The sequence below is a fragment of the Cavia porcellus genome, unplaced genomic scaffold, assembly GCF_034190915.1.
Source record: "Cavia porcellus strain 051 isolate PalLab524CR breed Dunkin Hartley unplaced genomic scaffold, mCavPor4.1 scaffold_6, whole genome shotgun sequence".
In the NCBI taxonomy this organism is placed as follows: Eukaryota; Metazoa; Chordata; class Mammalia; order Rodentia; family Caviidae; genus Cavia; species Cavia porcellus.
Genome location: NW_026947489.1, coordinates 25,706,585 through 25,734,549, shown reverse-complemented (window position 1 = coordinate 25,734,549; position 27,965 = coordinate 25,706,585). Strand labels below are relative to the sequence as shown.

Genomic DNA, 27,965 nt, shown 5'->3' with positions numbered 1-27,965 from the left:
GGCCCATGCCTATAATCCCAGCACTCAGAAAGCTTCCTGGCACATGATGTAGTTTATCTCTACCCGGGAAGGAGAGTTCAAGGCCAGCCAAGGGTACACAGTGAGCTGGAGGCCAGCTTGAACTACATAATGAGACCTTGTTTCAAAAAAGGGCAAAACAAGAAGCAGGGTTTTTATTGGTATCATACTGAATTGCACTCCGCAAGTTCCTTGGAGGAGATGGTTTCTAAATAAATCGGTGCCTGGTGTTTAAATTCCCCTCACAGCATAGCCTTGCCGTGAGAGGGTAACACTGTCTCTTCCATCAGCAGCCCAAAGCCCTGGGCACAGGACTCATGGGAGGCCGTTTCCAGACGGCACCTTCCTTCTCTCACAGGAAAGATTTCTGCTCCTGTGCTGGGTCTGGTTCTGGGTCAGAGCATCTCCATCCCAGGAAATGCTACCACTGACCCAGCACAGCGACACACTCAGCCCACAATGAACACAGATCAAAGAACAGCAGCCCCTCTGGAGTACCCTGAAAGAAGAAAACTGGGTTCAGTGAAGCTGAAATGTGGCTTCAGGTGAACTGTTTCATCACGTGTGAATGAATCTGTGCTTTGAAGGGGCTTTGCTCCCGGTTTTCTTAAAATTAATTTTGGGTAATTCGAGAACCCCTATGATGGCGTTTAGTGAAGAAACGGCTTTTATGCTTTGGGCCTTTTTTTCCTTTTCCGTACTGGGGATTGATCCCAGGACCTTTGTACTGTGCCACATCCCTACCCATCCCCCTTTCATTTTGAGACAGGGGCTCCATAAATTGCTAAACAGCCCAGTTTTGGCTTGAATCCTGCCTCAGCCTTCTAGGGTCTTCAAGGTTACTGAAATCCGTATTAGCAAATTCACTGAGGAAGGTGCTCCAAGTACTCCTGCAAAAAGCCATAAAGAAAGTTAGGTTTTCAGACAGCTGAAATCAGGAGCCCTGTGTCTGCCAGCTTCAAGGCCCCTGGCTGCCACCCAGGCCAGAGGGACCCCTGTCTAGCTCCTGCAAGGGCCCCACGAGGTGCTGGAGGGCAGCAGAGACCCCTGGAAAAATCATTTAGAGGTGGCGACCAAGATCACAGCGGATTGGAAACCCAGACCCAGAACGGTTCTACAGGAGCACTGAAGGACAAGTACGACCTAGTTACTACTCCCCAGAGGCAGAAACGGCGCAGTGCGGGGTGGCCCTGTTACACTGCTGACTTACAGACAGGGCTGCACGAGGTCGTGCCCGAGGTAGGTGACAGCATTGCCGCCTGGAGGTGCAGAACTGCACGACCCCACCCCGGGCGCCCCTGGAGCGCTGAGACCGTGTACAACCGCAAGGCTCTGCAACAGCAGGCACACCAGGTCGGAGCGTGTCCCAGCTCTTCCACCTACGAATTCCGTTCTCAGCAAAAGCCCAGGAACCTTTCCAGGACAGCAACTCTGTTTGGAGCAGGGACTCCGAAGGGTAGGGGAGGGGGCGGCTCCTTCTCTCGCACCTGCTTCCCCGCAGGGTCCCCTGGGGCGCGCGCCTGACTGCGAGGCGCGTGCACACCCGCCGGGGAGGGGCTGGGCCCGTGCGCGTCCCCGCAGCCGCCCGGAAGTCGGCGGGCGCGCGCACCGGCCATGGCCGCCGAGGGCTTTGTGTGTGGCGCGCGGGCCCGGGCTGTCCGCGCCTCGCCCGGGCCGCGGGGCCGCCGCTGAGCGCTCTGGACGGATCTCCGGGCCTGCGCTCGCCGCGTCCTCCCCGCGCCCTCGTCTCGCCTCCTTCCCGCCGTCCCGCGCCCCGGCCGCCGGCGGGCGCCGCCGCCCCGATGCCCGAGCCCGGCCCCAGGATGAACGGCTTCTCGCTGGGCGAGCTCTGCTGGCTCTTCTGCTGCCCGCCCTGCCCCAGCCGCATCGCCGCCAAGCTGGCCTTCCTACCGCCCGAGCCCACCTACACCGTGCTGGCGCCTGAGCAGCGCCGCGCGCCGGACCCGGACCCGGGCCCCGGCCCGAACCCGAACCCCGATCCAAATCCGGGCGCCGGAGCGAGCGCGGCCCAGCCGCCCCCCGAGGCCCCGGGCCCGGGCGCGTGCAGCCTGCGGCTGAGCGAGCGCGCCGACTGGCAGTACTCGCAGCGCGAGCTGGACGCAGTCGAGGTCTTCTTCTCGCGCACGGCGCGCGACAACCGGCTGGGCTGCATGTTCGTGCGCTGCGCGCCCGCCGGCCGCTACACGCTGCTCTTCTCGCACGGCAACGCCGTGGACCTGGGCCAGATGTGCAGCTTCTATATCGGCCTGGGCTCACGCATCAACTGCAATGTCTTCTCCTACGACTACTCGGGCTACGGCGTCAGCTCGGGGCGGCCCTCAGAGAAGAACCTGTACGCCGACATCGATGCTGCCTGGCAGGCGCTCCGCACGCGGTGAGCTAGCTGGGAGGGCCGGGCTGGAGAGCGCGGGCCAGCGGCGGGGACACTGGGGGAGGGGAGGTTGGGCGATCGTGTTCGGTTGCCAGCCCTGCCAGGCCGGCTGCCACCCTCTCCAGAGTCGCACAGTCCTTGCGTTCTGCGGAGACCAGCTTGGAGGGTAGCAACCACCAGCTTGGTCTTTGTGGGTCTGGTCACCGCAGGCAGTGGTGTGGGGGTGCTTAACTGTAACTTGGATCGTGCTTAGCTTGTTGAGCTGGCCACCAGAGGCAGGCGATCCTCCGGCAGAAGTGACCTTGGGCAAGACACAGGCGTCCCTGAACCTCTGTTTCCTGTCCTGTGAAAGCACGGAGGAGGTGGAATGACCTCTACCCGACTTTCTGGCCACAGGGTGCCATCTGGGCAGCTAGGGAGGCAGCTGGAGGGTAGGGTCGAGTTTGCCTCCTTGCATTGTGGGCAGGAAGTTAGCAGGTGGCCCGACTCCTCAGAGGGCCTGAGAACGGCCCAGCATGATCCTCCAAGGGCTAAGAACTCTCTTGACCTTGAATTAGCCTTCAGAGAAGGACTGGGAAGTGTTTGGTGAGGCTCTTTCACACACCAGGCACAGGTTGAAGGTCCGCTTTAGGAGATGCAGTGGGCCTGGTAAAACAAGCAACAAAAAACTTGGAAGTTTTATTCTGAACTTGAACAAAAAGTCACAATGTGGGGCAGGGCTGGGCGCCTGTTTGTGCTGTTGTCTGGGTTCCTGACCTTCCCCACCTGTTTCAGAGCGGTGATGTGGAAATACCCTTGGTCATGTCTAAAAGTAGACAGATTTCTGCAGAAAAATTCCCTAGGATGAGCACAGTAGCCTTCATCGTCACCAGACCTTCAGGTAGCCTTTACCTCCACCTCTGCTCTGCTCATGCAGGTGTCCACACTAGTGATCTTGTTTCTTTTGTGTCCAAAGCAGTGTCCAGAGTTACCCTTGGCTTGTCGTGAACATTGTCTGGCCAGTGGGAATACCCTAGTATTCAGTATCTGTTGCTTATTTCTGTTCTGAAGTTCTGCAGACCTGCTCTCGGTTGGAGTACAGGCTGGTGAGGATGTATCATATAGAGGTACTGAGTCAGAACGCACAAGTAGCCACCTGTTCAAGAAAGCATTTCCAAAGTGTGTGCCACCCACAATCAGCGCATTGTTAGAATTTGCCATTGGTATAGGTATTAAAAATAAGGTTGGCATACCTTTTTAAAAGGGAACATAAAAAATCCTGCCTTGAGTAGTATTTTATGTGAGAATTTCTGCATGATCTCTAGGCATTCTCCTGCGTGTGCGTATTTAGGTGACCAGGAGAGCTTTTCCCAAGGCTGACCCCTTGCCTGAAATATGTGGGTGTGTATGAGAGGTATAGTTATTTCTTGCAGACTTGTATGATATTTGGGTGAACTGAGAAGCACTTGGGATTTCTCACAAGTTCCATGCATGTCCCACTAACTGACATGGTGTTACCTAATCCCGAAGCCTTACCTCCTTCAGTCTTTGTTGTCTTCTGTGTTTCCCTCTTGCCTGGGACATGCCCATTTTCCTGTGCTGGGTCAGAACCTCCGCCCTTTCAAGCCCAAGTCTGCTGGAGGCCCACCTCTTCCTGGACTTCCTGGTTGTGGGTGCTCCTGGGAACACTGACTCCAGAGTGTGCCCTGTCCTGTACCATCTTTGTCCCCACCCCCAGGAGGACTGTGGGCTGTGTCTGTCACTTCCTGTGCCCCCCTCAACATGGAGCCTCACGTTTTGTCACTTATCTGTGCCAGTTCCTGTGCATGCTGTTGTGTCCAGCTCCTAACAGACAACTGGAAACATAAGTACTCTGTAGTATGCAGACGCCACATAGGTGGATCAAGGCAGGAAATCCCCTTGAAAGAGAGCATAAGGTGTGCAAGTAATCTAGAATAAAGATTTCAGGAGGCAAGAAAGCTAACTTGCTCTTTAGGTAGTCGGTGGTGGTGGTTGTTTGCAGTTCTGGGGATCAAACCTAGGGCCTTCCAAATGCTGACACTGTAATCCTGAGCTGCACGCCCAGCCCTGTAGATGATTAAGGATGTGGAAGATTGCTGAAAAGGTTGTAGGGAGGTAAGATTTGAGGAAGCAAGAAGAGTGTGGAAGAACAAAGTAAAATTGGAGCAGCTGAGGGGCCAACCCAGGATTCAGAAGTGTTTTCCCTGTGCAGTATCCTGGTGTGCTTTGTCAGTGTGCTGTGGACCGTTAGCATGAGGGTGTGGACTGGAGTCCCTTGGAGGTGTCTTCAGAAGGAGCCCAGGAATCTCAGGGCTCCTGGGGGGAGCCTCACACAGTTTGGGTGGGGAGGTGGAGAGATTAAGGTGCGCAGGTTGTGATGAGAGTCAGTGGCGTGGGCTTCTGGACACGCACCCTTCCAGCACCCGCGGCTTCTGAGAATGGGAGTGAATCTAGCTGTTGTGAAAGTAGAAACCCAGACCAGCGGAAGAGTGAGTGTCCAGTAGACTCAGCAGCTTAGCTGAAACATTGTAAATTTTAATCTGGAGAAACAGTGAGGCACTTGTGACTCAGTATATTTTTGGCATTTACTGGTGTCACTCATGGAAGTCTCTTTGTGTGTGTGAGTGTGTGTCGCTGAGGATTGAACTCAGAGCCTCAATCCTCAGAACCCCACCCCTTTTTATTTGAAGATGTGACCTGCTAAATTACCCAGAATGGTGTTGACTGTGTGATCCTCTTGCCTCAGCCTTTCAAGTAGGAGGGATTACTGGTGGGAGCCATCTCCCCGGGCCACAGAAGTTATCATCAATGCTTCTATTTGCTGTAGATAACAAAGACTAGAGAACATAGGTGTTTGGTAATATAAACAAGGGAGGCAAATACAGAGAGGAAGATAAATAAGAAATTTTAGCCTGGGCGCAAAGCAACAACACACTTAGTGTTTCACTTACTCACTTATTTAACTAACAACTCACTAACCATTAAATACACATTTGTTAGTGCTGCACTGGTGCCAGACACTGTGCCAGGCTCTCTTTGAGTGTAGTTAAGCTCCCAGTGTGTCTTGCAGTGTGGAAGAGCAGAGGAGATCTCAGAAGCACTTTGAATGTGTTGGGTCTGTGGTTCCGGGGGTGTGGGGAGATGCCTGTCACCACTGCTGCCATGGCAGACCCCGAGGGGCAGGAAAGCACCTTCTGCTGGTCTCGAATCCTTGCTCATAGTCACCATTCTGATGTTGGCACTTTTCCTGGAGCAGCTAAACAGTTGCTTTCCTGGCCATGGTGAGGTTAGCGACAGAACTATGAGGGAATGCGGCATTGCTGTTTAGGGAAAAGGCTGGCGGTTTCTACGACTTTAACTGATCAAAGACAAGGGAAACAGAACAGTCTGTGTGCACTGTTTGCCATAAGTGAAGGCACAGGGACATTGTAGAAAGGAAATATGGCTGGCTTGGTGCGCATGGGAAGTTCTTTCTGGGATCCTCTGTGGATACCAAATCCCCCCAGATGCTCGGGTCCCTAATAAAAGAGTGTATTTGCACAGAACCTGCGCTTCCCCTCCCATGTATGTGACATCATTTCTCAGTTACTCATAATACATAAAACAATGTAAGTGCTGTGTAAATAATTGTTATGCTTTGTTGTTTAGAGTGTAATGAGAACACAAACAGCCCTGCATGTTCAGTACGGATGCAGTATGTCATTTTCAGTATTTGCAGTCCTTGGCTGGTGGAATCTGTGGGTGTGGGACTCACAGAGGTGGAGGGCTGACTATCAGGGCTTGCTATTCAGGGTAGCCATGCTGACCCCCATTAGGAAGGCGGTGACTCTTTGTAAGAACAAATCTGTTCAAGGTGCACTTGGAGGTCGGGCACTTCTGGGACCCGTTCCACACTGTTCCCTTTCGCTTCTTGCTGTCTCTCCATTCAGGTTTTTTCTCCTTGGCACTGGCAGCTCTCCCCATGCCACCAGAATTTATCCACGTGGGCTTCTGTTGTGAGGGATCATCCTTTTTTTCAAGAACCTACTTGGAAAATATGTGACAATTTCATGTTGTGGGTTAATGGACAATAACCCTGCTCATGTTTTCTTCTGAGCATGTTTGTCTTTATTTGGTGTATGCTTGGTGAGACGTCAGTCGTGTGGCTGTAGCCGTGAACTGCATGTGATGGGAAAAGCATTTTGTTTTCCCCTGCAGGAGCTGTTTACATGTCTGGTCCTGTGGTCATGTAGTCTTGTCCTTTTGGGGTGCACCCGCTGCCTTCTACTGCGCCTCGTCCCTCTCTAAATTTAGTAATTTCTCTTTGTTCAGCAGCAAAAATCTCACTTAAGACCAGAATCTGGACGTAGGGATTGTGATGTTCAGCTTTGGTATGGCTTTACTTTCTCTGCTGGCTTTTTCAGCCCTCATGTTGAAACTGTAAATCTGCTCTACTCTAAGGAGCTGGAGGACAAAATCCAAAGCAGATAAACTTAGGATGTCATTGTTCGAATAACAATATGATTGTTTTGTAGGATTGATGTTATAACAAGCTGCCTAATATTGTGTAATAGATATGATTTACAAAAGTCAGACATGCAGAACCTTTTGGATTAGAGAAATTTGTTCTAACTTTAGCACTCCTGTTAATTCACTGTGTCACTTAGTTCATTTGTACTGCTGTAACAGAAGTCTGGGTAAATTTATAAAGAACAGAAGCTTATTTTTCACAATTCTGCTGTCTGGGAAGTCCAAGATCAAAGTCTAGTGTCTGGTGAGGCCCCATGATAACTTCTTTTTTTTTTTTTTTTTTTTTTATCTTTTTTGAGACAGGGTTTCACTACGCACTGGCCTTGAGCTCACTTTGTAGCTCAGACTAGTCTTGAACTCCCAAAGATCCTCCTGCCTCAGCCTCCCAAGTGCTGGGATTACAGGCATGAGCCACCATGCCTGGCTTTCCTGTGATGACTTCTAAAAACACACCTTGAATACTGCATCCTCCAGTGAGGATGGGAGAAGAGAAAAAAGAAAGATGGGGGGGGGTGGTGGGAAGGAGGGGTGGGGAGAGAGAGAAAGTGAGAACAAACTAACCTTTACATAGAGCATGCCACTTTCTTGATGGAGCCATCTAGACCTCATCTGCTGGCACAGATGGGAATGGGAGTTAGATTCCAAATGCACTTCAGAGGGAATAAGCATGTAGAGCCTGGCGTTTACACTTCTGGGCCTCATACGCTACTGTTTTAAAGCAGACAACAGTGGGACCAGCCACATGGCTTCCAGGAGACACCTCTCATGCTTTTGAAATTGCTTTCTTGGCTATACTAGGAAGATTGGTTGATCCAGGCTGGTATTGGGGATCTTACCTCTGGCTGTACGTTATAGCTTCCCTGGTCAGTTTTTTTTTTTTTTTTTCAGAAGTGTGGGGTGCATGTGTGTGTGTGTGTGTGTGCATGTGCCCATCCAGAGTAGAGCTGCACTATCCTAGAAACCTCTGAAAGCCACTGTACAAAGAACAGCTCCCATTACGGTTGGCTGAGTTGGAGAAAAGGAAATGTTGGCAATGTTTCACTCGTTTATACAAATGGACCTCACTAGAATAAGCCAGATGAGAGGAAGTGGTTGAAGACAAAGAGCCACATTTGTGTTTGAGACTCCCGGGCTCCGAGGCTGGGCATGGAGTTTCTCTCTGCAGCCTGTCTGTGCTCAGGGCGTCTGTCCCTGTAGTCTTTTATGGCAGCACTTCCCTGGCTGCCCCAGAGGTGGCCCCTTGGTGCTCAGTACCCTCCTGGCTCATCTGATGGTGCTCTGGGTTAGCGACAGTCTGAGGAAACACTGCCACTCATCGGGGCCACAGTGGGGACAGTTGAGGCAGAGGTGGCAGCTGAGTCTGTCCAGATCCTCCCTTCCAGCCCTGCTGTGCCACAGGTCCCATCCTGCTCCTCTGAGGGGATGGGGACCATGGGCTGTCAGCTCTGCTCCCCACTTGGCTGTGTGTAGCACAGAGTTCCTGTTGATGGAGAGCCTCAGCCTGGATTGTACAGACCACAGCGAGTTCCCTGGCCAGCTTGCATAACTTGTAGTGCCTACCATGGGGTCACCACAGGGGGCCTGCAGTGAAGGGCCCTGGCAAAACAAGGCTGTCCTCCATGGGCCCTGGGAGAGTGACCTGTGGTGTGGATCTGGCTACAATTGACTATGGGTAGGGAGGATGGGCCAGGTATGGGGTAGGGCTGAGGGCCAAGTGCATGGCACCCGTGGACGTCCGTGGGCTGTGGTTACAGTTCCTCTGGTGTGAAGTGATTTCCTGATTTATTTCTTCTTTTGGATAGTTTACAGCTAGAACTGGCTGCTGGCTCTTATTTCTTCTTTTAGATGGTTTACGGCTGGAACTGGCTGCTTGCTCTTATGTCAGCACAGCCAAGTTGTCTTAAGGGTGACCAGGAGGAATGTCCCTCCATTCTGAGCTCTGTGACAAGGCACCATGTTTTAGAGGCAAACAGACCTGGTTTAGGCTCTGCCTATTGCTTTCCCTGCCATTGGGAAAGTATCCTCACCTTTTTAAGCCTCTGATAAAGTATTAGTAATAATAATGAAATAAGTACATTAATATTTGCAACCACTTCAGGTCTGGTGCTCAGCAGTACCTTCTACATAGTAAGAGCACGACACACATAACCTTAACTTGTGGATTATTTCTCAAGTTGTTAGTAGTATAAGGACCAGACACGCAGATTGAGCTGAAAACCAGACCCTCAGGTGAGGAGGGCTGGGTGGCTCTTCTTTCTCCCGCTTGTGGGTAGGAATGTCCTGGCCAAACCAAGCAGAGTGGGTGTGGGGGGAGGGGAACAGGGAAAATGTTCTCTAATCCACAAGGGGAAAAGGCCTTTTGGATTTGTAGCTTGTGGTCTCCGAGCTTTGGAGGTCTGCCTTAGTGTTTTAAACCTGATAGCATTTCATCTACCAAGGTGTTTAGTATCCCCACTGGAGAGCGTCAGAGGAGAGGGAAACCCTACCTGTAATCCCACACTGCAGTCACTTTGCAGCCGCTTCTGCTTTTGCCCTTTCTGTTCTGCTGTTTCCACGATCAGCTTCTAGGACTGGAGAGGAAGGGAGAGTTCAGGGGTCAGGGACTGTGGAGACTCAAGGCGAAACGCTGTGATAGGTGTCCTTTCCTTCCCCTGAAGTCGGCTGAGAAACCTGAATCACACACTCCCTTTTAAGATGTGAGCTCACTCTTGACACCCTGTACCTCGGAAGCCTGTGGCGTTTTCAAGAGTCTGTAATGGAGCTCATTGATAACGCCGCAGTATTGATCCACGGTCAAGTGTTAAAGGACTGTGGCACCAGGGTGAAACTGGAAACCTCTTGTTTCCAGGCAGCCTGGCTCATTCACACTCAGGCTCCCTGGTACTATAAGTGTCCCTTATGTGCTGAATCACTGGGAAGAGCCAGCCCGGAGATTTCTTATTCACAGAACACTGCTTCAAAGGAGAAAGCAACACAAAGAGGCCCAAATGATTACTCATTTACTCCTTTGCTTTAGGTTTTTGAATGGATACAATTAATCTGGGCAGTTGCTGGGACATGTGTGAAGAAAGCCTGTATTCAGTATGTATCCAAAGGAGAGAGTTTCTAATTTACTATTATGGCTGGTAATCTGAAGAGAATTCCAAGTTAGCCACAGCTGTCTTTAGTGGTGCCTACATGATGATAATTATATTGACCACCAAGATCTGTGAAGCCAGAAAATAGTTTTTGAGTGCAGGTTTTTGTCTTTTTCCTTTTTTTTTTTCTATCGGTACCGGGGATTGAACTCACAACTGCCTGCTTGCAAGCAGGCACTTATGCCGCTGAGCTAAATCTCCAGCCCCTTGAGTGCAGGTTTAATGAAAATAATTTGATTTTTCCATATTATCCTAAGTAAGGCTATTTTACATTTTTCTTATTTTGGGTGTCATGATATTTAACTATCACTGTTCTCCTGATGTGTGATGAGTGCTTATTGGAAATTGTTCCTTAATAAACAGGTGCGTTGCTAACCAGTGCTTACAGGCTTACACCCGAGACTGGGTGAGGTGCTGGTGCAGCTGGAATTGCCTTATACCAGCAGCTTGGAGTGGGAGGTGCTCTGTGCTCTTGGGATGGTAAACACGTAAGTTCTGGCTGAGAGGCACACGGAAGCCACCACGGCGAGGCTCTGGGTGTCTGTCACCCCTCTTTGGGACTTGGTGCAGTGTTCTTTGCCTGGAGCACAAATGCTCATTGTGAAACTCGCTGTCCACCTTGTAACAGGACTTGTCTGATTTCATTTCGAAGTAAACTCATACATTTATAAATATATTATAAGTCTGTCAGACTGTTTTTGAAAATCTATTTGTGGCCACTGGCCTCCAGGATACAGTGGCTGCATATGCTGCGAAGATTTGTGTGTTGGGACATGTTTTATGTGTCTCGGCACTTCCTGCTGTCATCCTGAGCTCTTTCAGCTCTGTCCAGCAGCCTAGCCTGCCTGGTGGCCTTTCCTGGTTATTCTCTTCCACACTGCACCACCTCACAGGCCACGCCTGTGGCCACACCTTGCCGCTCAGTCCCTGGCATGCTCTGCTTCCAGAGTTTTGAGTTCTGAAATGCCCCTTTCCAACTCATCTCATTTCCTGTTCGATCTGCTTACAGCGAGGTATCAAATACCCTCCATGGTCCAAGCATTCTTCCAACGCAAAACAAGCACAATCTCTGTTGCATTCAGGAGTTTCCACTTACAAGTGCTAATGATGAGTGATGAGCAGTAAGCACAAAGACTTGCTATCTAGAGGGTAGTTTATTAGTGCCTGGTACGCGCTACTAAAAACAGAGCAGGGCAGGGTGTTGGGAGCCCTGGAGTGTGGGTGTTGGGGTTCAGGTTTAAGAGGGTGGTTAGGATTGGCAAGCCCAGGGCGTGAAAGCTTGCCCCAAGTCGGGTCAGTGTGTGCCATCCTGGCCTGTAGACAAGGGCGTAGTGATGAGGAGTGGTTGGCAGACCCAGAGAACATGAAGAGGCCAGGGCCAGGGCAGAGTGATGTGGTGTGAGATGTGGCGGCCAGAGGGTGGTAGTGGTGATCACACAATATTTCAAACCATGGCAAAGCACGAAACAGGAGCTCAGCAGGGTTTGGGGCAGACAAGTGACATACCTGACTGGCTTTAGAAAGGCCACTGTCTCTTGTGCCTTTGGAAGAAGAAAGGAAACGGGACAGAGTTTGCTGGCTGTGTGTTAGTGAGAGACAATAGTGGCTGAGACCGAGCGTGTGGCAGCAGCAGTGGTGAGAAACGCTGAGATTTTAGATGTATCTTTGCTGGGTGCGTGCTCTGCAGTGCTGTTCTTCTGTCCTGTGACGCCTTTAGTCAGCTCCTCTGCAGACCCCAGCATCGCAAGGCCAGATGCTTGTGGGAATATCTGTCCCTGGCTCCCTAGGGGAGAGAGCCTTGTGTCAGGTGCTATAGATCTGCTTGCTGGCTGTGGCCCTTTGGTCCTTCTCTGTGCCTGCAGAGCCATCTGGTTTCCCCTGTGATCTCATGAGCAACAAGAGAGCCCAGCCTCGCTGTTGTGCCCCATGCAGCCGCAGACAGATTCCCGGGAAGGCTTTGTCAGCCTGCAGTTCTGCCAGAACTGTCTTCCTCACTGCTGATTCCTGGCTTTCACCAGATAATTTTGGAAAATCCTTCATGCTGACTCAATGGGCACTAGGGTTTTCCCTAGGTGAGAGAACCATGGTTACTTTTATAGGGTTAGGGATGCAGAGATTAAAGATTATCCATTTAATTTGCATAATGCCTCCTTTCTGTCTGTTTCTTACATTACTTCTCTGAACTGAAATTAGGACAAAAGTTTCTTAGAAATTTTGTAGGTTTTTGGATCTTCTAAAATCCCCTCTTATCTTCACTGCAGACTTCTCTGTGTGAAGATGGCTCTAGGCTAAAGAACTATAGTTAATCCACATCGTAAACAATCGGAATCTAAATCTCCTGGGGTTGTCCTTTTTTTTCACAACTCTCTTCTGAAAAATGCTAAGGACCGCGTCTTGTCAATTTCTGAAAGAAAGCACAATGATTTGTCCCTTCTGTGTCCTTGCCTGGTTTGTCCTTGTCCTGCGGTCCCGTTCCTTGAACCCATTCACAGTCCTCTGCTCGCCAGCACTGCAGACTTCCCTGCTTTGCTCTGTAGCTATGGTGAGGCTGCATACTGCTGACGTCGGTCACCTGGCCTTTAGTTAGGGCCGAGTGTCTGAATCTTCCTATAGAGAAGGCCAGCAGTGTTACTCCAGGGCTTGGTACAGTTTCTTTTCTTCCTTTCTTTTTTTTGTACTAGGAATTGAACTCAGGACCTTGTGCTTGCCAGGCAGGCTCTTGTGCTGCTGAGCTGCATCCTCAGCCCCTAGGGTTTCTTTTTCATATTGCCTTGATTCTGGCCACGGAGGTCACTCATGTAACTGTTGTTGCTGCCCTGGCTTCCTGCCCTGTCTCACTCCTGGCTTGGGTGTGATGCTGTAACCCAGCCCAGTGGAATGCAGGTACCCTAGGACTGGGAAGGAGGTCCTGGCTACACTCCGCCATCTGACTTGTGGTACCTGGTCTTCCTGAGGGAAGACAAGCTTGCTTTCTCAAGGAAAGCTGTCCCTGGGGATATTGCAGGATGGGTACGGTGCTGAGAGGAGGGTGTCATTCTTGCTGTGGCGTGTGTGAGGGGTTGGGGTGTGTGGGGGGTGCTGAGCCATGGCTGCACTCCTTCCAGTGTGCTTTCGAAATACCCAGGAAAGGTGGCTGTGGTTATTACCGAAGGACATACTATATTCTATATTTCTTAACAGATAGCAGTGTCAAGAATGCAGGATTTTTAAAAAAGTGGTTTCTTTTTTTTTTTTTTTTTTTTAGGTCGGTAGTTTAGGGATTTAGCACCTGCCTGGCAAACACAGGGCCATGAGTTCAATCCCTGGTACCCCCCCAAAAAAAAAAAATTAAAAGAAAAATCTGTAGTTCCACTGACTGCTTGTCTGTAGTTTTATCTCCTTAAGTCTCCAAGACCTTTCTCTTTGTCTTTTGTCATGTTGTTTATTAAAAACAAAACAAAGCCGAGGGTGGTGACACATTCCTATAATCCAAGCTGGACTCACTAAAGCAGGAGGGACTCAAAGTTCAAACCCAGCCTGAGCAACTTCACAAGACCAGGCTCAAAATTTAAAAAATTTTAAAAAAGGGTATGGTGATATAACTCAGTGTGAAGACACTGGACTTAATCCTCAGTACCACCAACAAAAACTTTGTCATGGAAAGTCTCAGATTACATGCAAAATAAATATGAAAATAAACCCCAGAATATTAGCATCTGTCTTTAAAGTTATTATTCTGCTGCTCCTGTAGCATCTGCAGCACTGCTCATATCTTGCCATGTCTGTTCCTTCGTGTAGGTCTATTTTTCTTGTTAAAGCAAGAATGTACACTCCTTGAGATGCATGAATGTGGCCGTCTTGTTTCCCGCAGAGCTCTGGCCAGCTGTGCCAGCGCTTGGCTTGGTGGTGAGCTGGAGCAGAGCTGGGCTTCTTTGCTGTGCTGATGGGAGGATGTCACGCAGGTTGAGTAGTGGATGGTGAGGCAAGGGAGGCAGTGAGCAGGTTTAATACCAGGTGGGTATCAGAGGGAAGGCACCAGGGTCCCGGCCACATTTTTTAATGTCAGTATAATAAAATGTAGATAAGTGATTGGCAAATAGATGGGAAGATAGCTAGATTGATAGACAGGAACACCAGTTTTATCCAAAATTAGTGGAATGCAGAAGACAGACAGTCTGGATCTGGAAGACCAGTGGCGTCCATTTGGTCACTGAGGTGAGCGGCTCTGTGTCCTGGACAGTCATGCAATGTTTTTGGGCTCTGTTGTCTATGTCATTCATAGCAGGAGATTTGTGCCAGATGCTCAAGGTTGAAGGTTCTGTGCGAAGTATATTTCACTTGTTACATAATTTAAATTGTTGTGTTCAGACAGCAGGGGCAGTGGTTATCTGAATTTCACAGATGTGGAAATAGGAACAGGAAATGTGAATGAGTTGTTGCAGGTGACGCAAATTACAAAAACAGAGTCAGGGGCCACTGACCCTGGAGCCCATGTTCTAAAGTCAGACAGCAATCTAGGGTGGGGGCAGGCGAGTAGCATCAAGAAGATGCTTAAAACTTTGCTCTTGTTTTAAGAAGGAAAATTATATTTTTGCTCTCAATTTTTTTTTTTGGTGGGTAGTACTGGGGATCGAACTCACCACCTCACATTTGCCAAGCAGGCACTTACACCGCTGAGCTGAACCCCTGGCCCTCCACTGTCATTTTTGATGTCTGCTTTGCTGAGTATTTTAAAACATCCTTCTCCCCACCCCACACACATCCAAGGAACATGTGCCCTCATTTTTATGAAAAAGGATGCATGATTTTAAGTTTAGACACCGATTCTCTTGATTAATGTTGTTATTGAACATATTTTTGGATTTGTTTTCCCAAAATTATAGAATCTGGGCATGATAATAAAATGTTTAGAAATTGTAATTGTTCAGCAAATTGAGCTCCTGGTGCATGTGGGGCTTAGTGCGGGTACAATCTTCTATAGCTCGCATAAAAATTTAATTTGCATTTAAAAAGGTGACTTTGAAAACCCTTGGGGAGACTCTCAGCTGTGAAAGTCTGTGCTGTTGTCTAACAATATTCTGAAGATATAAAATGTCTCCTGAATCTTTGGAAATCAGTTGAAAGGAAGAAAGGAAATGCATCTTTTCCATGAGCTGGCACCAAGATCCTTGCAGTACATGCTGTCGCGTAGTTCTGAATGCTTTGCTGTGTGTGGAGTGGACTCTGCCCAGGCAGAGATGGCTATAATCAGAAGCCTTGATGACTTGCAGGGCCTCACGGCGCTGGGATGAAGTGAGGGTCATAGTGCAAGCTTGCCTGGGTCTCCACTCTCTTTGCATTGTTTAACCTCTCCGTGCCTCAGTTTCTTCTTCTGTCAGGTGGGGAATGATAGTGGTCTATGGAGTATAGAGTGGGGTTGTTATTCATAGTGCGTAAATGTGCTTATATGTAAGTTTGACAAACACAACTTTAAAAAAAAAAGCTGGAAGGGAGGAGGAAAGGGATGAGTCAGTTTACAGTAATAGATAGTCCTCATAGATTTGAAAAATATCAGCCCACTGCATTTCTGGCAGATCTGTCATTTTGAAAGCTTTGCACAGACACACTGTTCCTAAGAGCAGTTCTATGGAGAGGTAGGAGCGATACTATTATTGCCACTTAATAAATTAGTAGAGAAAGATCAGGAAGACAGAGTAAATGATTTAGCTCAGTCTAGGAGGCTAACTAGTGAGTGCTTCTTTTGAATTTTACTTATTTCCTTGGTGCTAACCACCTGAGCTACTTGTGTCAGCATTGCAGGCCTTCTGCAGGAGGCATGCTACCACCTCCGTCAGCTGTGTCCTTGAGGCCCAGGGGCAGTCTGTCCATGTCTGACAGTTGTTTTCTTTAGGGGAATTGAGTTTTAAGTCTCATCTTGTTTATTGATGTTCTTGTCATTGGTGTTGAGAATCATAATAATCTATTTTAAACAGTCTGGAGCAGTGCTTTTTTCCTGATTGTTTCAACAAGGACTGGCTTCTCCTACTGAATTGAATCTCTTTAGAGGAGGGGCTGAAATCTTTAAACTTGATCTGATTTGCATATGATGCCTCTGCAGTGCTCCTGATTTTGAGATATACTTAGGAAGAGGTTTCCCTCACAAGCCTGATGTAGTGCTGAGCCGGGTCTGGAAGTCCTGCATGCTCCAGGGATGTCTGTCTTAGCCAGCTGCTCGGGAGCCTGGGGCTTGGCAGTTCCCAGAAAGGGTCACTGAAGCTGTTCCTGATGAAAAACAAAAAAGAACTTGTCCCAGACTTAGCTTTTGACATGCGTCTGTCTCAGGAGCATGAAGATGTCAAGTCAGAGAAGTCCGGTGGCCTTTGGAACCTATTACATGGATCCTTAGCAGGCTGAGCACCCTTAAACAATTCTAAAGTATGGACCTTTTCCCCAAAGATTTGAGGGCTCTGGCTGCAGAAATTTAGAAGCTGTCCAGCACTGGGCCTGGCAGGACAGGTTATTGGTGTAAGACACCATTGGTAAAGGCAATCATACCAAATCTCTCCGAGTTGTAGCCAGAGAAACCAAGAAGCTTGGTCACGTCTCTGGTTAAATGTGCCGTGACCTGTGGCACAGGTTTAAGGTTGCAGCTCTTGCATTGCTAGGAAGATCATCACAGTGGACAGAGCACTGAACTAATAGGGGTTCCCTAGTGCTGGTCCTTGCACAGGAAGACATTTTTACTCATCCTCAGCAAAATGAGAAGAAAAGAACAGCTATAATTTCTTGAAGCCAGATGTATTCACTCAATAAGTCCAATATTCTGAGATTTTTAATAAATATTTGATTTTAAACCTAAAGCATTTTTCTGTTTTATGGCAGAGGAAAGGAAAGGGGCAGTTAGGCAAGTGTCTGAAATCTAGAAATTTAGACTCATTTCTTCAGTTTGACTGGCATCTTCTCAAGAATTTTTAAAATGTTTGAATGTCAAGTGTAAATTTGAACATAATCTTAGGTTCATGATACATTTCATGGCTCTCTATCACTTTACATGTTTTCATGTTTGTTTTTATAATGTGGTAAGTATCCCGAACCATCACCCTACATAAAAGCTAGGAAAGTGGCAGTCATTTATCTCTGTCTGTGTCCCTCCCTTGCTCCACCCTCTCTGGTTCTCAGATGGCTAGCTGTCTAATTCTGAGTTTGTCTTGGCCAGTAATCCTTCTATGATGGATAGCCACTGGGTCTCCATAAATGTTGAAGGGAATAACTAAATTGATATACAAATATCAGAAGAGCATTTGTTCTGGTAAGTGCAACTCTGTTTTCATTTGCTCATTGGTCCTAATTCTTGCTTGTTACTGTCCTTAGCATCCCATGTGCTCTGAGGACACAGTGGGTGTCTTGTTCATACTTGATTCCACACAGGACTCACCAGGAAGCAGAGCTCAGCGAGTGCTGCCTGAGTTAAAGTGTTTCTCCTTCACTTCATCATCTCTTTCCCAGATGAATATCCCCAGTTCTTTTGACCAGTCTTCGTGTGAGATGTTTCTGGATCCTTATCATTCCCGTTCTCCTCTTAACTCACTCTCGGTAGTTGAGGCCTGCAGTCAGCCATGGTACTGCAGTTGTGTAAACCTAGGGAGCCAGTGACCGTGGTCCTGTCCTGACCTCCACGCTCAGTTTAAGAGGCCCAAGAATGACCAGATGGTTTGCTACTGTCCTAATAGACGTGCCTGAAAATACTGGAGCAAGAAGTTATAGGGAAGATTTCACTCATTAGGATTGACATTTTAATAAATAACGCCCTAGTTATACCTTGATTTTTAAATCATTAAAAAATGGCATTTTTAGTTTTTCACAGATGTTCTTTTTTTCACATATGTTCTTTAAATGAGCCTTTATCCTTTACAACTAAACATACACTCTGCCAGCCTGATGCCAGTGTTTAATGGAAACAAAAAGAAACCGAAGCTTATGTAACATTTTCATCTTTTCTTCACTCATATTAAGCATACATGTCTTACACTTATTAATCTTAGCACCTTCATTTCTCCATTTTCGACAAACTTTATAGAATGAAAGCAAAGTACATTTTAACAGAGGTCCTAAAATCCTGATTCAGCCAATGAACCCCTTTTCTTCGAAGCAGGGTGGCATGCAGCAGAGTAGGAGGCCTGCCCTGTGCCCTGGCCCAGGTCCCTGGGAGCTTGGGTATCCCAGACAATCCTGAGAGGGTGGCCCAGAAGAGTGAGGTGACTTCACAAGACCTGCTGGGCTGGGGCTGCCTGGGTCTTCCTCATCAGATACAACAGAAGTCCACAGGCTGCCAGGGAGAGGGGCGGGGATGTAGGATTGTCCTGGGATTGAACATTATCTGCGCAAGCAAGTTTGTTTAACAGCTCTGTCAGTCTTTAATCCATTGTAAAACCTGCCCCTGGAGTCCTTTCTCCTCATGCGAACTACTGGTAGATCAGGTATCTAGTTTGGACTTTGCTTTTTTAAAAAAAAAAATCAGTGTTGAAGATTTTAAGAAATGCTTATCTTAATAAGGGCTTCTTGTACGTTTAAGCCTCATGCCTTGCTCATCAATATCTCCTTGCCACTGACCTTATTAATATTCCATCTTGATTTTCAGATGAGGTTCTTAAATGTAATTACTGCAAATTAGCATCTGGTGACTTGGAGGACTGCGGTCTCATTCCAACACAAGTGATGTCATGTTGCTACTGCGGAGAGACACTGTTGATTTATGAAGGGCAGACAAGGGACAGGAGAGAAAGACTAACTTTGTGAGCCAGCCTGAATAATGTCTGCATTTCATTTCCTCATACAGCTGTGACTGTGCCGTGGAGGGTACGGTGCCCTCTTTTTTGGAAGACGGGGCCTGGGAGCATGCTTGGAGGATGTGTCTCGATGAGCCCAGAGGAAGCTTCCCTAGATAGCAAGATAGGCCTGTGGGCCACTGATGCAGGGCAGGACAGGGGAACACAGAGGGTTCTTTAATGATCCCGTCCCACCAGGTCCTTTTTCTATTTTCAGCGCTGGGAAGTTATTTTTAGTCCCGTGTAGGCTTGTTTGTGATTTTAAGTAATACACAAGACCTTCTTTCTTGTTAAATCGACTTTCGCCAGTGTCTGAGTGCTCTTTGCCCTCTTCCCCGCCCTGCTCCTGCTCCAGCACTGCGGCAGCGTCCAGGCTGGGAACACCAGAGGTCTTTCTGGTAACGCTGCTGACTTTCCATCCGGGTGCTATCATTTTGATTCCTTAAGTTAAAAAAAAATCACTGAATGTCTATGATGTTGGCACATGAGCCTTGATAGAAAAGTGCCTTCATTTCTGTGGCTACGATTTCAAGGTTTGGGTCTCTCAGATCACACAGGAATCATTGTTTCTAGATTTTTCTTGATTAGTGCAAAAGATCCTCCAACGGTAACTTAAAAACACTATCATATATTTAGGTTCATGTTTTATCATAATTTCTGTGTTTTGCATTTCTTTGGCATTGTGAATGTCTTTTTGTTGTTTAGAAAAAGACAGCTTTCTTCACGTGCTCAGTGGTTAAACCGTATTTTGTGGAACACCTTCCCTTGCCTTTGCAAGTACCTTTTCTTTCTCTTGCCTGTGTTGGCCCTCATTTTATTCTGTTTCTTTCGAGACAAGGTCTCACTGCATTGCCCAGGCTGGCCTCGACTTCCCGGGCTGCCTCAGCTTCCTGAGTGCTGGGACCAAGGCAGCCCCACCCTACCCTCTTCCCGTTTTAGGTTGCTGCTTCTCTGTCTGTGAAAACAGTGGTACTCTGAGGCCTTTCCTTCATCACCGTCTTGAGCTAGGCCAACTTTGTCTCAGTTCTGTGTGCTCCTTCTCCAGGGTTCTTCTAGTTTTGCTAGAGTACCTTCTTAGTATCTTCAAGAAATGGAGGTATAGGCAGCAGACTTGCTAGAAATCATGCCGTGGGGTTGTTTCTGGGCTGAAGATCGGTTACCCTGAGAATGTAGAACACGTTGTCCTGGAAATTTCCAGAATCCCAGCTCCTGGAATGCAGAGGCTGATGATGGACTGACTTTTCTTCTTTTCTCTGTGATTAGTCATTGCCATCATCGTCATCATCATCATCATCATCATCATTTTTGGCTAATGTCTCACTGGAAATGGAACTCTTAGGTACCTGGTTGGGTTCCCACTATGTGGTGTGAGTGGGTGTTCCTCTCCCCTGAGAAGGAAGTCCCCTGGGGTCTTCTGCTTGGTTTTTGGGAGGAAGGAGCCCCCGCCTCAGGCAGAATGGGGATGATCTCATCTTACCAGCTAGAAGTCATAGGTGGTTCTGGAGCCTTTGTGCTATGTGGAGGGGAGAAGGGAGGAGGGGAGGGGAAGAGAGGGGAGAGGAGCTTTGTGTCATTTCCTATCCAGGCTCCCCAGAACTGTCTGGTTTTAGTTGGGTGCTAACATTCCTCTTCCCTGCAGCCCTCTAGGACAAAGTTCGAGAACTTTCTCTGCTTTCTATGGGACCTGCTGGGTCCCATTGGAAGAGCCAGTAGTTATGCGCTCAGCCTTCCTTAGTCCAGGAGATCTACTTGGCACAGGAATGGGGATGCCAGAGCTTTCCCTGTCAGGCATCCTGTGTGTGAGACTCAGCCCACACACGCTGAGTGACTCTCCAGACTTGTTACTGCTCTTAGTGAGCAGAACTAGGCCAAGCAGAGTCTGCATTGTTACAAACTCATCTTCTCTGTGCAGGTGAGACTCAGTGAGAGCCATGTGCCTGAAGCTGTCTTTGGGCAGGAGGACAGAGTGCACTGTACTGTGCATGATCGCAGATACCTGTCCTTCCTGTGATGGACCCAGTGGCATTGTGCCTCACAGTGAAGGTGACCTGGCATTGACATTTGCCTATCGTCATGGCCTGTCTCCTGGCAGGACTCAGGACTTGGAGCAAAATTAATTTTAAATGATTTTCATCATTTAAAACATGAGGACATAGTCTGCATTATGCTCTGGATTGGTGTAATTAATGACTGAAGGCAGCGAGGGACATTTGGTGTGTCCTGTGGCCTTGAGTGCCCCACCAGGGAGAGAAGGGGATTGAGGGGGGTCACAGAATGAGGAGGGAGGCCGTGCTCCGGGAGTGCTCAGTGTGGGTGGCTTTGTGGGAGGGACCTCAGACAAGCTTTTTCTCTCTGTGTCTCTCTCGTTTTGTGTCTCTGTGGTGGGCATGGAAGCCCCTGTACACAGGGTGCAGAGGCAAAGTCCACCATGGAGTCTGGGGACAGAGCAGCGTCCTCCTATCCAGGAAGTAATAGAATGTGCAGCAGACAGGCTCGAGGGTCACTGTGATCTGACTCAGAGGCAGAAGACGTGGTGAGCATCACCTGTAGCCAGACAGATCCCCAAGTCACTTTTGCCAGCAGGTAGCTACAGGACAGTGTGTTCCCCACCTGAGACGTGGAGTAGGCTGACCTCACTGAGTCTCTGGGACTGTGGAGTCTCCAGCTCTAGAAGTGTTTGGAGCTGGTGCCAAGGACAAGTGCTGACAGAGACCCCACTGGTATTCAGGCAGCTTTGGTGGCCTGGAAGATGTCCTCTTCAGCTCCAGAACTTACAACAGTGTGTGATGGGATGGGCCTAAGCTACCTCATGTACTTCCTTTTGTCCTGAGCAGAAAATAAGCAATGTAATCATTTATTAATGACTCTGAGTCATCATGATGGAAATTGAGCATTGCACTATGCAGTTTTTGATTGATGGATTTAAGGCTTGTCTAGAATAAAGTATAAAATATAAAGAGGGTACATTGCAGTGAATGGAAGATAAAGGCAAGGCTGGAGACAGTGGAGCCACAGGTAGGTTTGAACTTGCCTCCCACCTGGGCTTCAGTGTCTGCTTGTAGACGGGCAGACTCTGAGGTCTGTGGGTGGCCCCACACTTGTGCCCTGCAGGGCTTTCTTCCCTGTCCTCTGTGTTCTTCTTACTCTTAGTCTTATCTGAGATGGAGTTACTCCTAGTCCTTTCCTGGAATCCTTATTTGTGCTTCGGTTTCCTTTGGCAAGAATAAAATAATATTTTTCTACTTTGCTTTTATTACAAGTTTCATCCTAGGCCTTTTAAATCCTGCACCGAGTAGTATTTCCGTTTTATGTTAGCTGTCATTATGTTCTGATCCTCTGCCTTCCTGCGGAATCACCAGAGTTAAACCATCAGAGAATGGCAGGAAAAAATACAGAGGCATGGAGGGGTGTGCGTGCCTGGCCAGTGGGACCCAGCTCAGTGTTGTTTCTGGTGCGAGTGTCTCCGGGTATCAGACCCCAGTCTGAGGAGAGAAACAAAATTGAATACAACTGAGCTTACCCTAACAACTCATAAAACCGAACATTTCCTCTGCGGTGCCCGAGCATGCAACACGCCTTGACACGGAATCTGTCTAAGGCTCCTGCTTCCTTTGTGTTCTCTGAGCATCTGTGTGTCCGCAGACATGGCGTGTTAGGGATTCCTGTTGCATGTGCTTAGCAGGTGTGACTCTCTGTGTGTCCTGCAGCTGTGAATTTTACCTTCTAGCTTAATATTCTTATAATTCTGGTTATTTGACAGTCAAGATGTTGGTTCCCATGTTGCGGTGTCTCTCAGTACCTGATGTTCTCATCAATATTTTTTATATAGATGACTTATTGCAGTCTTTATTTTTCCTTGATACAAGATTAGTTTAGAAAAGATTTTTCTTTAATGTGTATTGTTTTCCTAAAAATGTCAGACATTTTCTCGTGTCCCTTGGCTAATTGCTTCTTTTTCTCTTGTTCTCATCATTTTCTTATCATTCATGTGTTTTTAGTATTTACTTTGCGGCCATATCATATTTTTCTTACCATTTGCATTGTGGTCAAAGAAAATGTGACAGCTTCTGTTTACTTTGGTTACTTTACTTTATCTATTTTTCTGTGGTGCTGGAGATGGAACTCAGGGCCTACATATGAGGCAGGCATTCAACATTGAGCTATAACCCCAGCCTTACTCTGGTTCTTAAGATTGGTCCCTTCTAAAACTTCATAGATTCTGTTTACATGTCTGATAATTTTCTGGTAGTTATAACTGTCCCTTTGATAGGTTTTCATTCAGCTGGTACATAGAGTTGAAATAAGTTCAGTCAGAGGTCATATGTAGCCCCATTCCAATCTTGTAGATTAGGGCCTGGTTGTATGACTCAGTAGGTGTATCTTTTAAGCAAAGGCAGCTGGCCAGTGGTGGATGTGGTATCATAGCTCACTGGTGGAGAAATTTAAGGTGAGGAAGTCAAACTGCCCCTAAGAGTTGGGCATTGAGGCCCCAGCTGGCAGGACATGGTGTCTGTAGTGTTGGAAGGCTGAGCCTTAGGGGATAGTGATGGTGACTCCACCTGGGAGGACCAGGGGAAACAGATCCAGACCTAAATCCATGCATCTCAGTTGGCAGAAAGAAATCTGGCCCTTGCCTTGGTGCTGATGTCCTTCTGGTGCCAACAGGAACGTTTGTGGCAGGAGTGGGAGTCTGTGGGACCAGGATCTTGAGCTCACTTTCTTGAGTCATCCACGTTGGCAAACCCAGGTGAGCAGTGAAATGTTAGGTCTCTCAGTGTGGGGGTAAACCTGAGCAAGTCATAATCAAATGAATTTCCCCACACCTCAGATTCTCCAAAGCCCATGCTAAGATTTAATGAGGCACATGAGTGTCAGCCATGGGAAGCAAGTTGGCAAGACTGTGAACATGGGTGTTCTTGTGTTAGGGTACCAATACTGCACATGATCAGCATGTCAGAGTGGTGTAGCAGCCACATCTGCTCGCTCGGGGTCCAGCCCCAGCCTGCTTAGAGAGGGCTTTGTAACTGTTGATGTGAAGAGTCGGCTCTTCCTCCTGTCTGTGACTTTTGAAACTCAGGTAGTGAATATTTGCGACCAGAAGAAGGAAAAAAAGCTCAGCTGGGGAATTTATCATGTAATATCTGATTTAAATATTCATTTGTGAATATTTTTGCTCACACATTTTGCTTCATGCCGAAGAAGTATTAAAAATGAAATCTTAATAAGCATCTTAATATTTTCCTACTCATGATGGCTGTATTGTTCCACATTCTTTTTCCATCTGAGGAATTCTACTATGTTGTAGCAGAAGGTGCAGATATGTTCCTTTTGCAGCATAAAAATGCATACAAATAAAACTTCGTTATGGGAAGCACTTGTGCATACTTTTTTACAAGGTTTTATATCATTGTACTTTCTTTCAGGTTAGTGAATGAAACACTTTCCTTTTCCAAATTGCAGTGCTCTGGTGGGAACTCAAATATCATGGTAAACTGTCAAGAGTCCAGTGTATTAGAAATGACCATAGGGGAACATTTCAGGACAGAGGAAAGGAATTTAAATGTTCAACTTGTGAAAAGTATTGATTGGCATCTTGGGTGGAATTTCAGTGGATTTAGAAAAAGGAAAGAAACTGGTCAGGGAAACTCTTGTGGGATGAAGTGGACTCCATTACAAGCTGAGATGAGAATGAATCAAGGCGGGCACTGCTTAGGCACAGGTAAACAGAAGGTATACATAAGCGATGCTCAGGGAAACACAGGGTGGCCAGGTAGCCGGAATGAGTGTCTGATCCACATGCTTCTTTCTTCTCCCTCCTTTTGTTTCAACTTCTTAACCCCAGCTTCTGGGACAGCCCATGGGTCTCGACGTCTCCTATCCCTGTAGCCCATAGGGTCCACATCTGGTGACCTGGCCTGTTTCACCCTTCCTGAGCTCCTGCTGGCTGGAGGGGAGATTGATCTCTTCCACCAGGGTCCTTAGCATGTGGACATATGCTTCTGGATGTGGTGCTGGCGTGAAGTTTTATCAGTGACAAAACCATTTCATTTCACAATGGAAAACTGGCCTGCAGCTGTAGCTGCCCAGAGCATGTTGGCATGTACCTTGTAATGCCACCCTTTCTGGAAGCACTGCAAGTAGGAGACACACTGTATTTTATGTCCTGCCTAAGAAAAGCCATTGCCACAAGACAGTTTGTCACAGGCCAACAGTGCAACTGAAGCGTAGGTTTGTGGGATTAAAAAGCATGTGGATTTCTTACTTCCAAGCAAAGAATTTTCATGCTATGTTGCCTGTAGGTGTGGCTGTGTCTGCTGTTTATGTTATTGTGTCCTCTGTGGAATAAATTGCTTTTACTCCCAAGCCTGTGTTATGAAGATATCTAACTGGTCACAGTGAAGTGGATGGAATGGGATGTGGTTAGCTGGGTATTTTGAATTATTAATGTCTTGGTACATGCTGTTCTTAGTGGCCAGTAACGGCTTCCTGTTTCTGATAAGGAAGTAGGATTTGCTTCATTAAGTTTATACACTGCCTGGTAGTTTAATTCAAATACCACTGTGATGTGACCTCCAGCCTTATTTTAGGCTTGAAGGAGCATATGGAAGCTTCTGTGTATTCAGCCCTGAGTCTGTCATCCTCCTGGAGAGTGGTGCCAAGCCTGGACCCCAGACAGTCCCGGGGTGGCATGTGGGCACGTGGCCAGTTCTGCATCAGCTGCCTGGAATGTTCAGATGTAGATGCTGGAAATCTGTTGCTGTTATAGTCACATGAAAGATGTGCTGGAAGAGGAGCACCAGTCCAGGAGCCCGTGCACCGCACAGCTGGTTTGAGCATTTACTTCCCAGAGAAGAGACGCAGGACTGGGCAGTGGCTTCTAAGGAGGAGCTCTGCTTTGTTGTGCTTCCAGAAGTTCAGGTGGGGTGCAGTGGGGGACAGTGGAAGGGTCTTCATGGTGAGGAGATCAGTGTTAGGATTTTTAAAAAAGAGTTGCTTTAAAATCCCATCGCCATTCTGCCTGCATCCACTGCCTTCCCTTTGAGATAGACCGTGAGAGAATGTTCCTTTAGTAAGAGAACACAGTGTTGGTACTGGGGATTGAACTCATGACCTTGTGCTTGCCAGGCAGACACTTATGCCACTAGCTAAATCCCCGGCCATCCTGTGTTTTTGTTTTTTTTGAGACAGGGTCTCAGCAGTTCAGGCCTTGAGCTCACTTTGTAGCTCAGGCTGATTTTGAACTTACAGTGATCCTCCTATCTCAGACCCCCAAGTGCTGGGATTACAGGCGCGCGCCCATGCACATGTTTTTAATAATCCTTTTCCTTTGTGTCCCTCCTCTCGGTCTTCCTCTCTCCTTACCTTTCCTTTCCAGTGGTGCCCAGGCTGGGTCAAGGCTTGTGCTGCTGCATGTGCTGTATGATCTGTTCTCTCTGTTAGTGGCTAATTTTAATGCCCTTGGGTTTTAGTGAATTTATAGCAAAAGTCAAATATTGCTGTATATTCCAATTGTAGTCACTATTTCCTATTTTTACCTTTATAGTAAAAGTCTCATTTAACATTCAGGACAACTGTTTTTTGTTTGTTTGTTTGTTTTTGTACTATTTAACAAGGAAATGAGCAGGGCTTGCCTGGTGAGTGGAAGGTCATGAGTTCTATTCCTGATACAAAAAAGGAAATAAATCATGTAACTCACATTTGAGAGGGATGTTCATGTTTTTTTTTTTTTTTTAAATTTTTGATTGTGGTAAGATATGATGTGAGACTTACCTCTGTCACCTTTTCTAAGTGAGCTCCTTGCTTTGTTCCTGTCCTTGTTGTCCTCCGCCCCCAGGACTTGGCTGCCTTCCCCTGCTGAGACTCCAGCTCAGGGATGCCGCGTTCACTTTCAGAGTCCCTGTGTCAGCAGCCTGACTCAGGAGCTCTGGCCATCACTTGGTCAGATTTCTGTCACCTTGGGACAGAAATGCTATCCTGAGCAGCCTACCCCAGCTTTGGTAAGGTGGACCCCCTTTACACACCTGGAACCAAAACCCAGAGCAGGGCTGGAAAACGCGCCCCAAACTTGTCAGTGGCAGAGGTGTCCATGACAGTCATGCCCCTCAGTAGCCCCAGCTCAGTGACACCTCTTCCAGCATGGTTGTAACCCACAGCACTTATGACCCTCCACTCTTGCTGGTTCTGGTTCTGGTTCTGACCTGCTTAAGGGGAGCTAATCACACTCTGAGTTAAGCCAGTAATCACACCCAGAGCCTCGGTCCCCTCATCTGTAAAGCAAAGTCGTATGTCATGAAGTCTCAGAGCCTGTCCTGTGGTCTGACACTCCCACATGGGATGTTATGAACTATCTCTGCTTTTAAGGAGGATGAGGGAGATGGAAGGTCCTGAAAGCAGAATGAAGCATAGGAAACACGGGAGAAAAGAACACAGGACAGGCATATGGAAAGAATCCATCCAGAATAGAGCCAGAACCAAATCTGGGAAGCACCCATAGCTTCCTCCCTGGAGCTGCCCCCACCTCTACCCAGAGGGTGAGGCTTCCGCTGCGATGTTGGGAGGGGACGTGGCAGATGCTCAGGATTACGGCCCCCTGCCCAGCCCAGGGTCCCACTCTGTGCCTCCCTCAGCTCTTGCTGCAGCTACATGTGAGGAATCTGGGTGCAGAGGGGTCACACCATGCACAGGGTGGAGCCAGTGTGGCTTGGAGACACCCCTGCTCTGTAGATGCCCACCCTCCCTCCTTGCCCCACATGTCCAGGAGCAACCACCACATGGCCCAAAGTGATGGCAAAACCTAAGTTTACGCTGCTTCAGAAGAAAGCAATAGGAGCCTCGCTAGGTCATAGTGCCAGGCTGGGCGTGGAGACCCAGCCTTGCTCTTTCTCTCCGGTTCTCCCATCCTTCCTGGTGATGTCATGCACCGAGCTACCAACAGAGGGTGTGGACATGCTGAGGAGGCCACGACTGGACCTTGCTGGACCTGTCTTCTGGCCAGGAGACAGGACTCATGCTGGATTTTTAAAGTTTGTTTTTCCACCATAGAGATTTTTTTGTAATCTGTGCCTTAGTTTTAGCTGCATCTCTTGTAAATGGAATCCTGGAGTTTTTCTAGAGTCTACTTTAGTC

General features: G+C 47.9%; 1 protein-coding gene across 1 annotated transcript in view; it reads left to right on the top strand.

Annotated features, from left to right (window-relative positions):
- The first annotated feature begins 1,678 nt into the window (after positions 1–1,678).
- The window catches only part of Abhd17c (abhydrolase domain containing 17C, depalmitoylase), a 41,065-nt gene continuing 14,778 nt past the window's right edge, over positions 1,679–27,965 (top strand). The window contains exon 1 of the mRNA XM_003475736.4: positions 1,679–2,413. Coding sequence (XP_003475784.1) covers positions 1,821–2,413 — 593 coding nt within the window. The 5' untranslated portion in view covers positions 1,679–1,820. The remainder of the gene's footprint in view (positions 2,414–27,965) is intronic.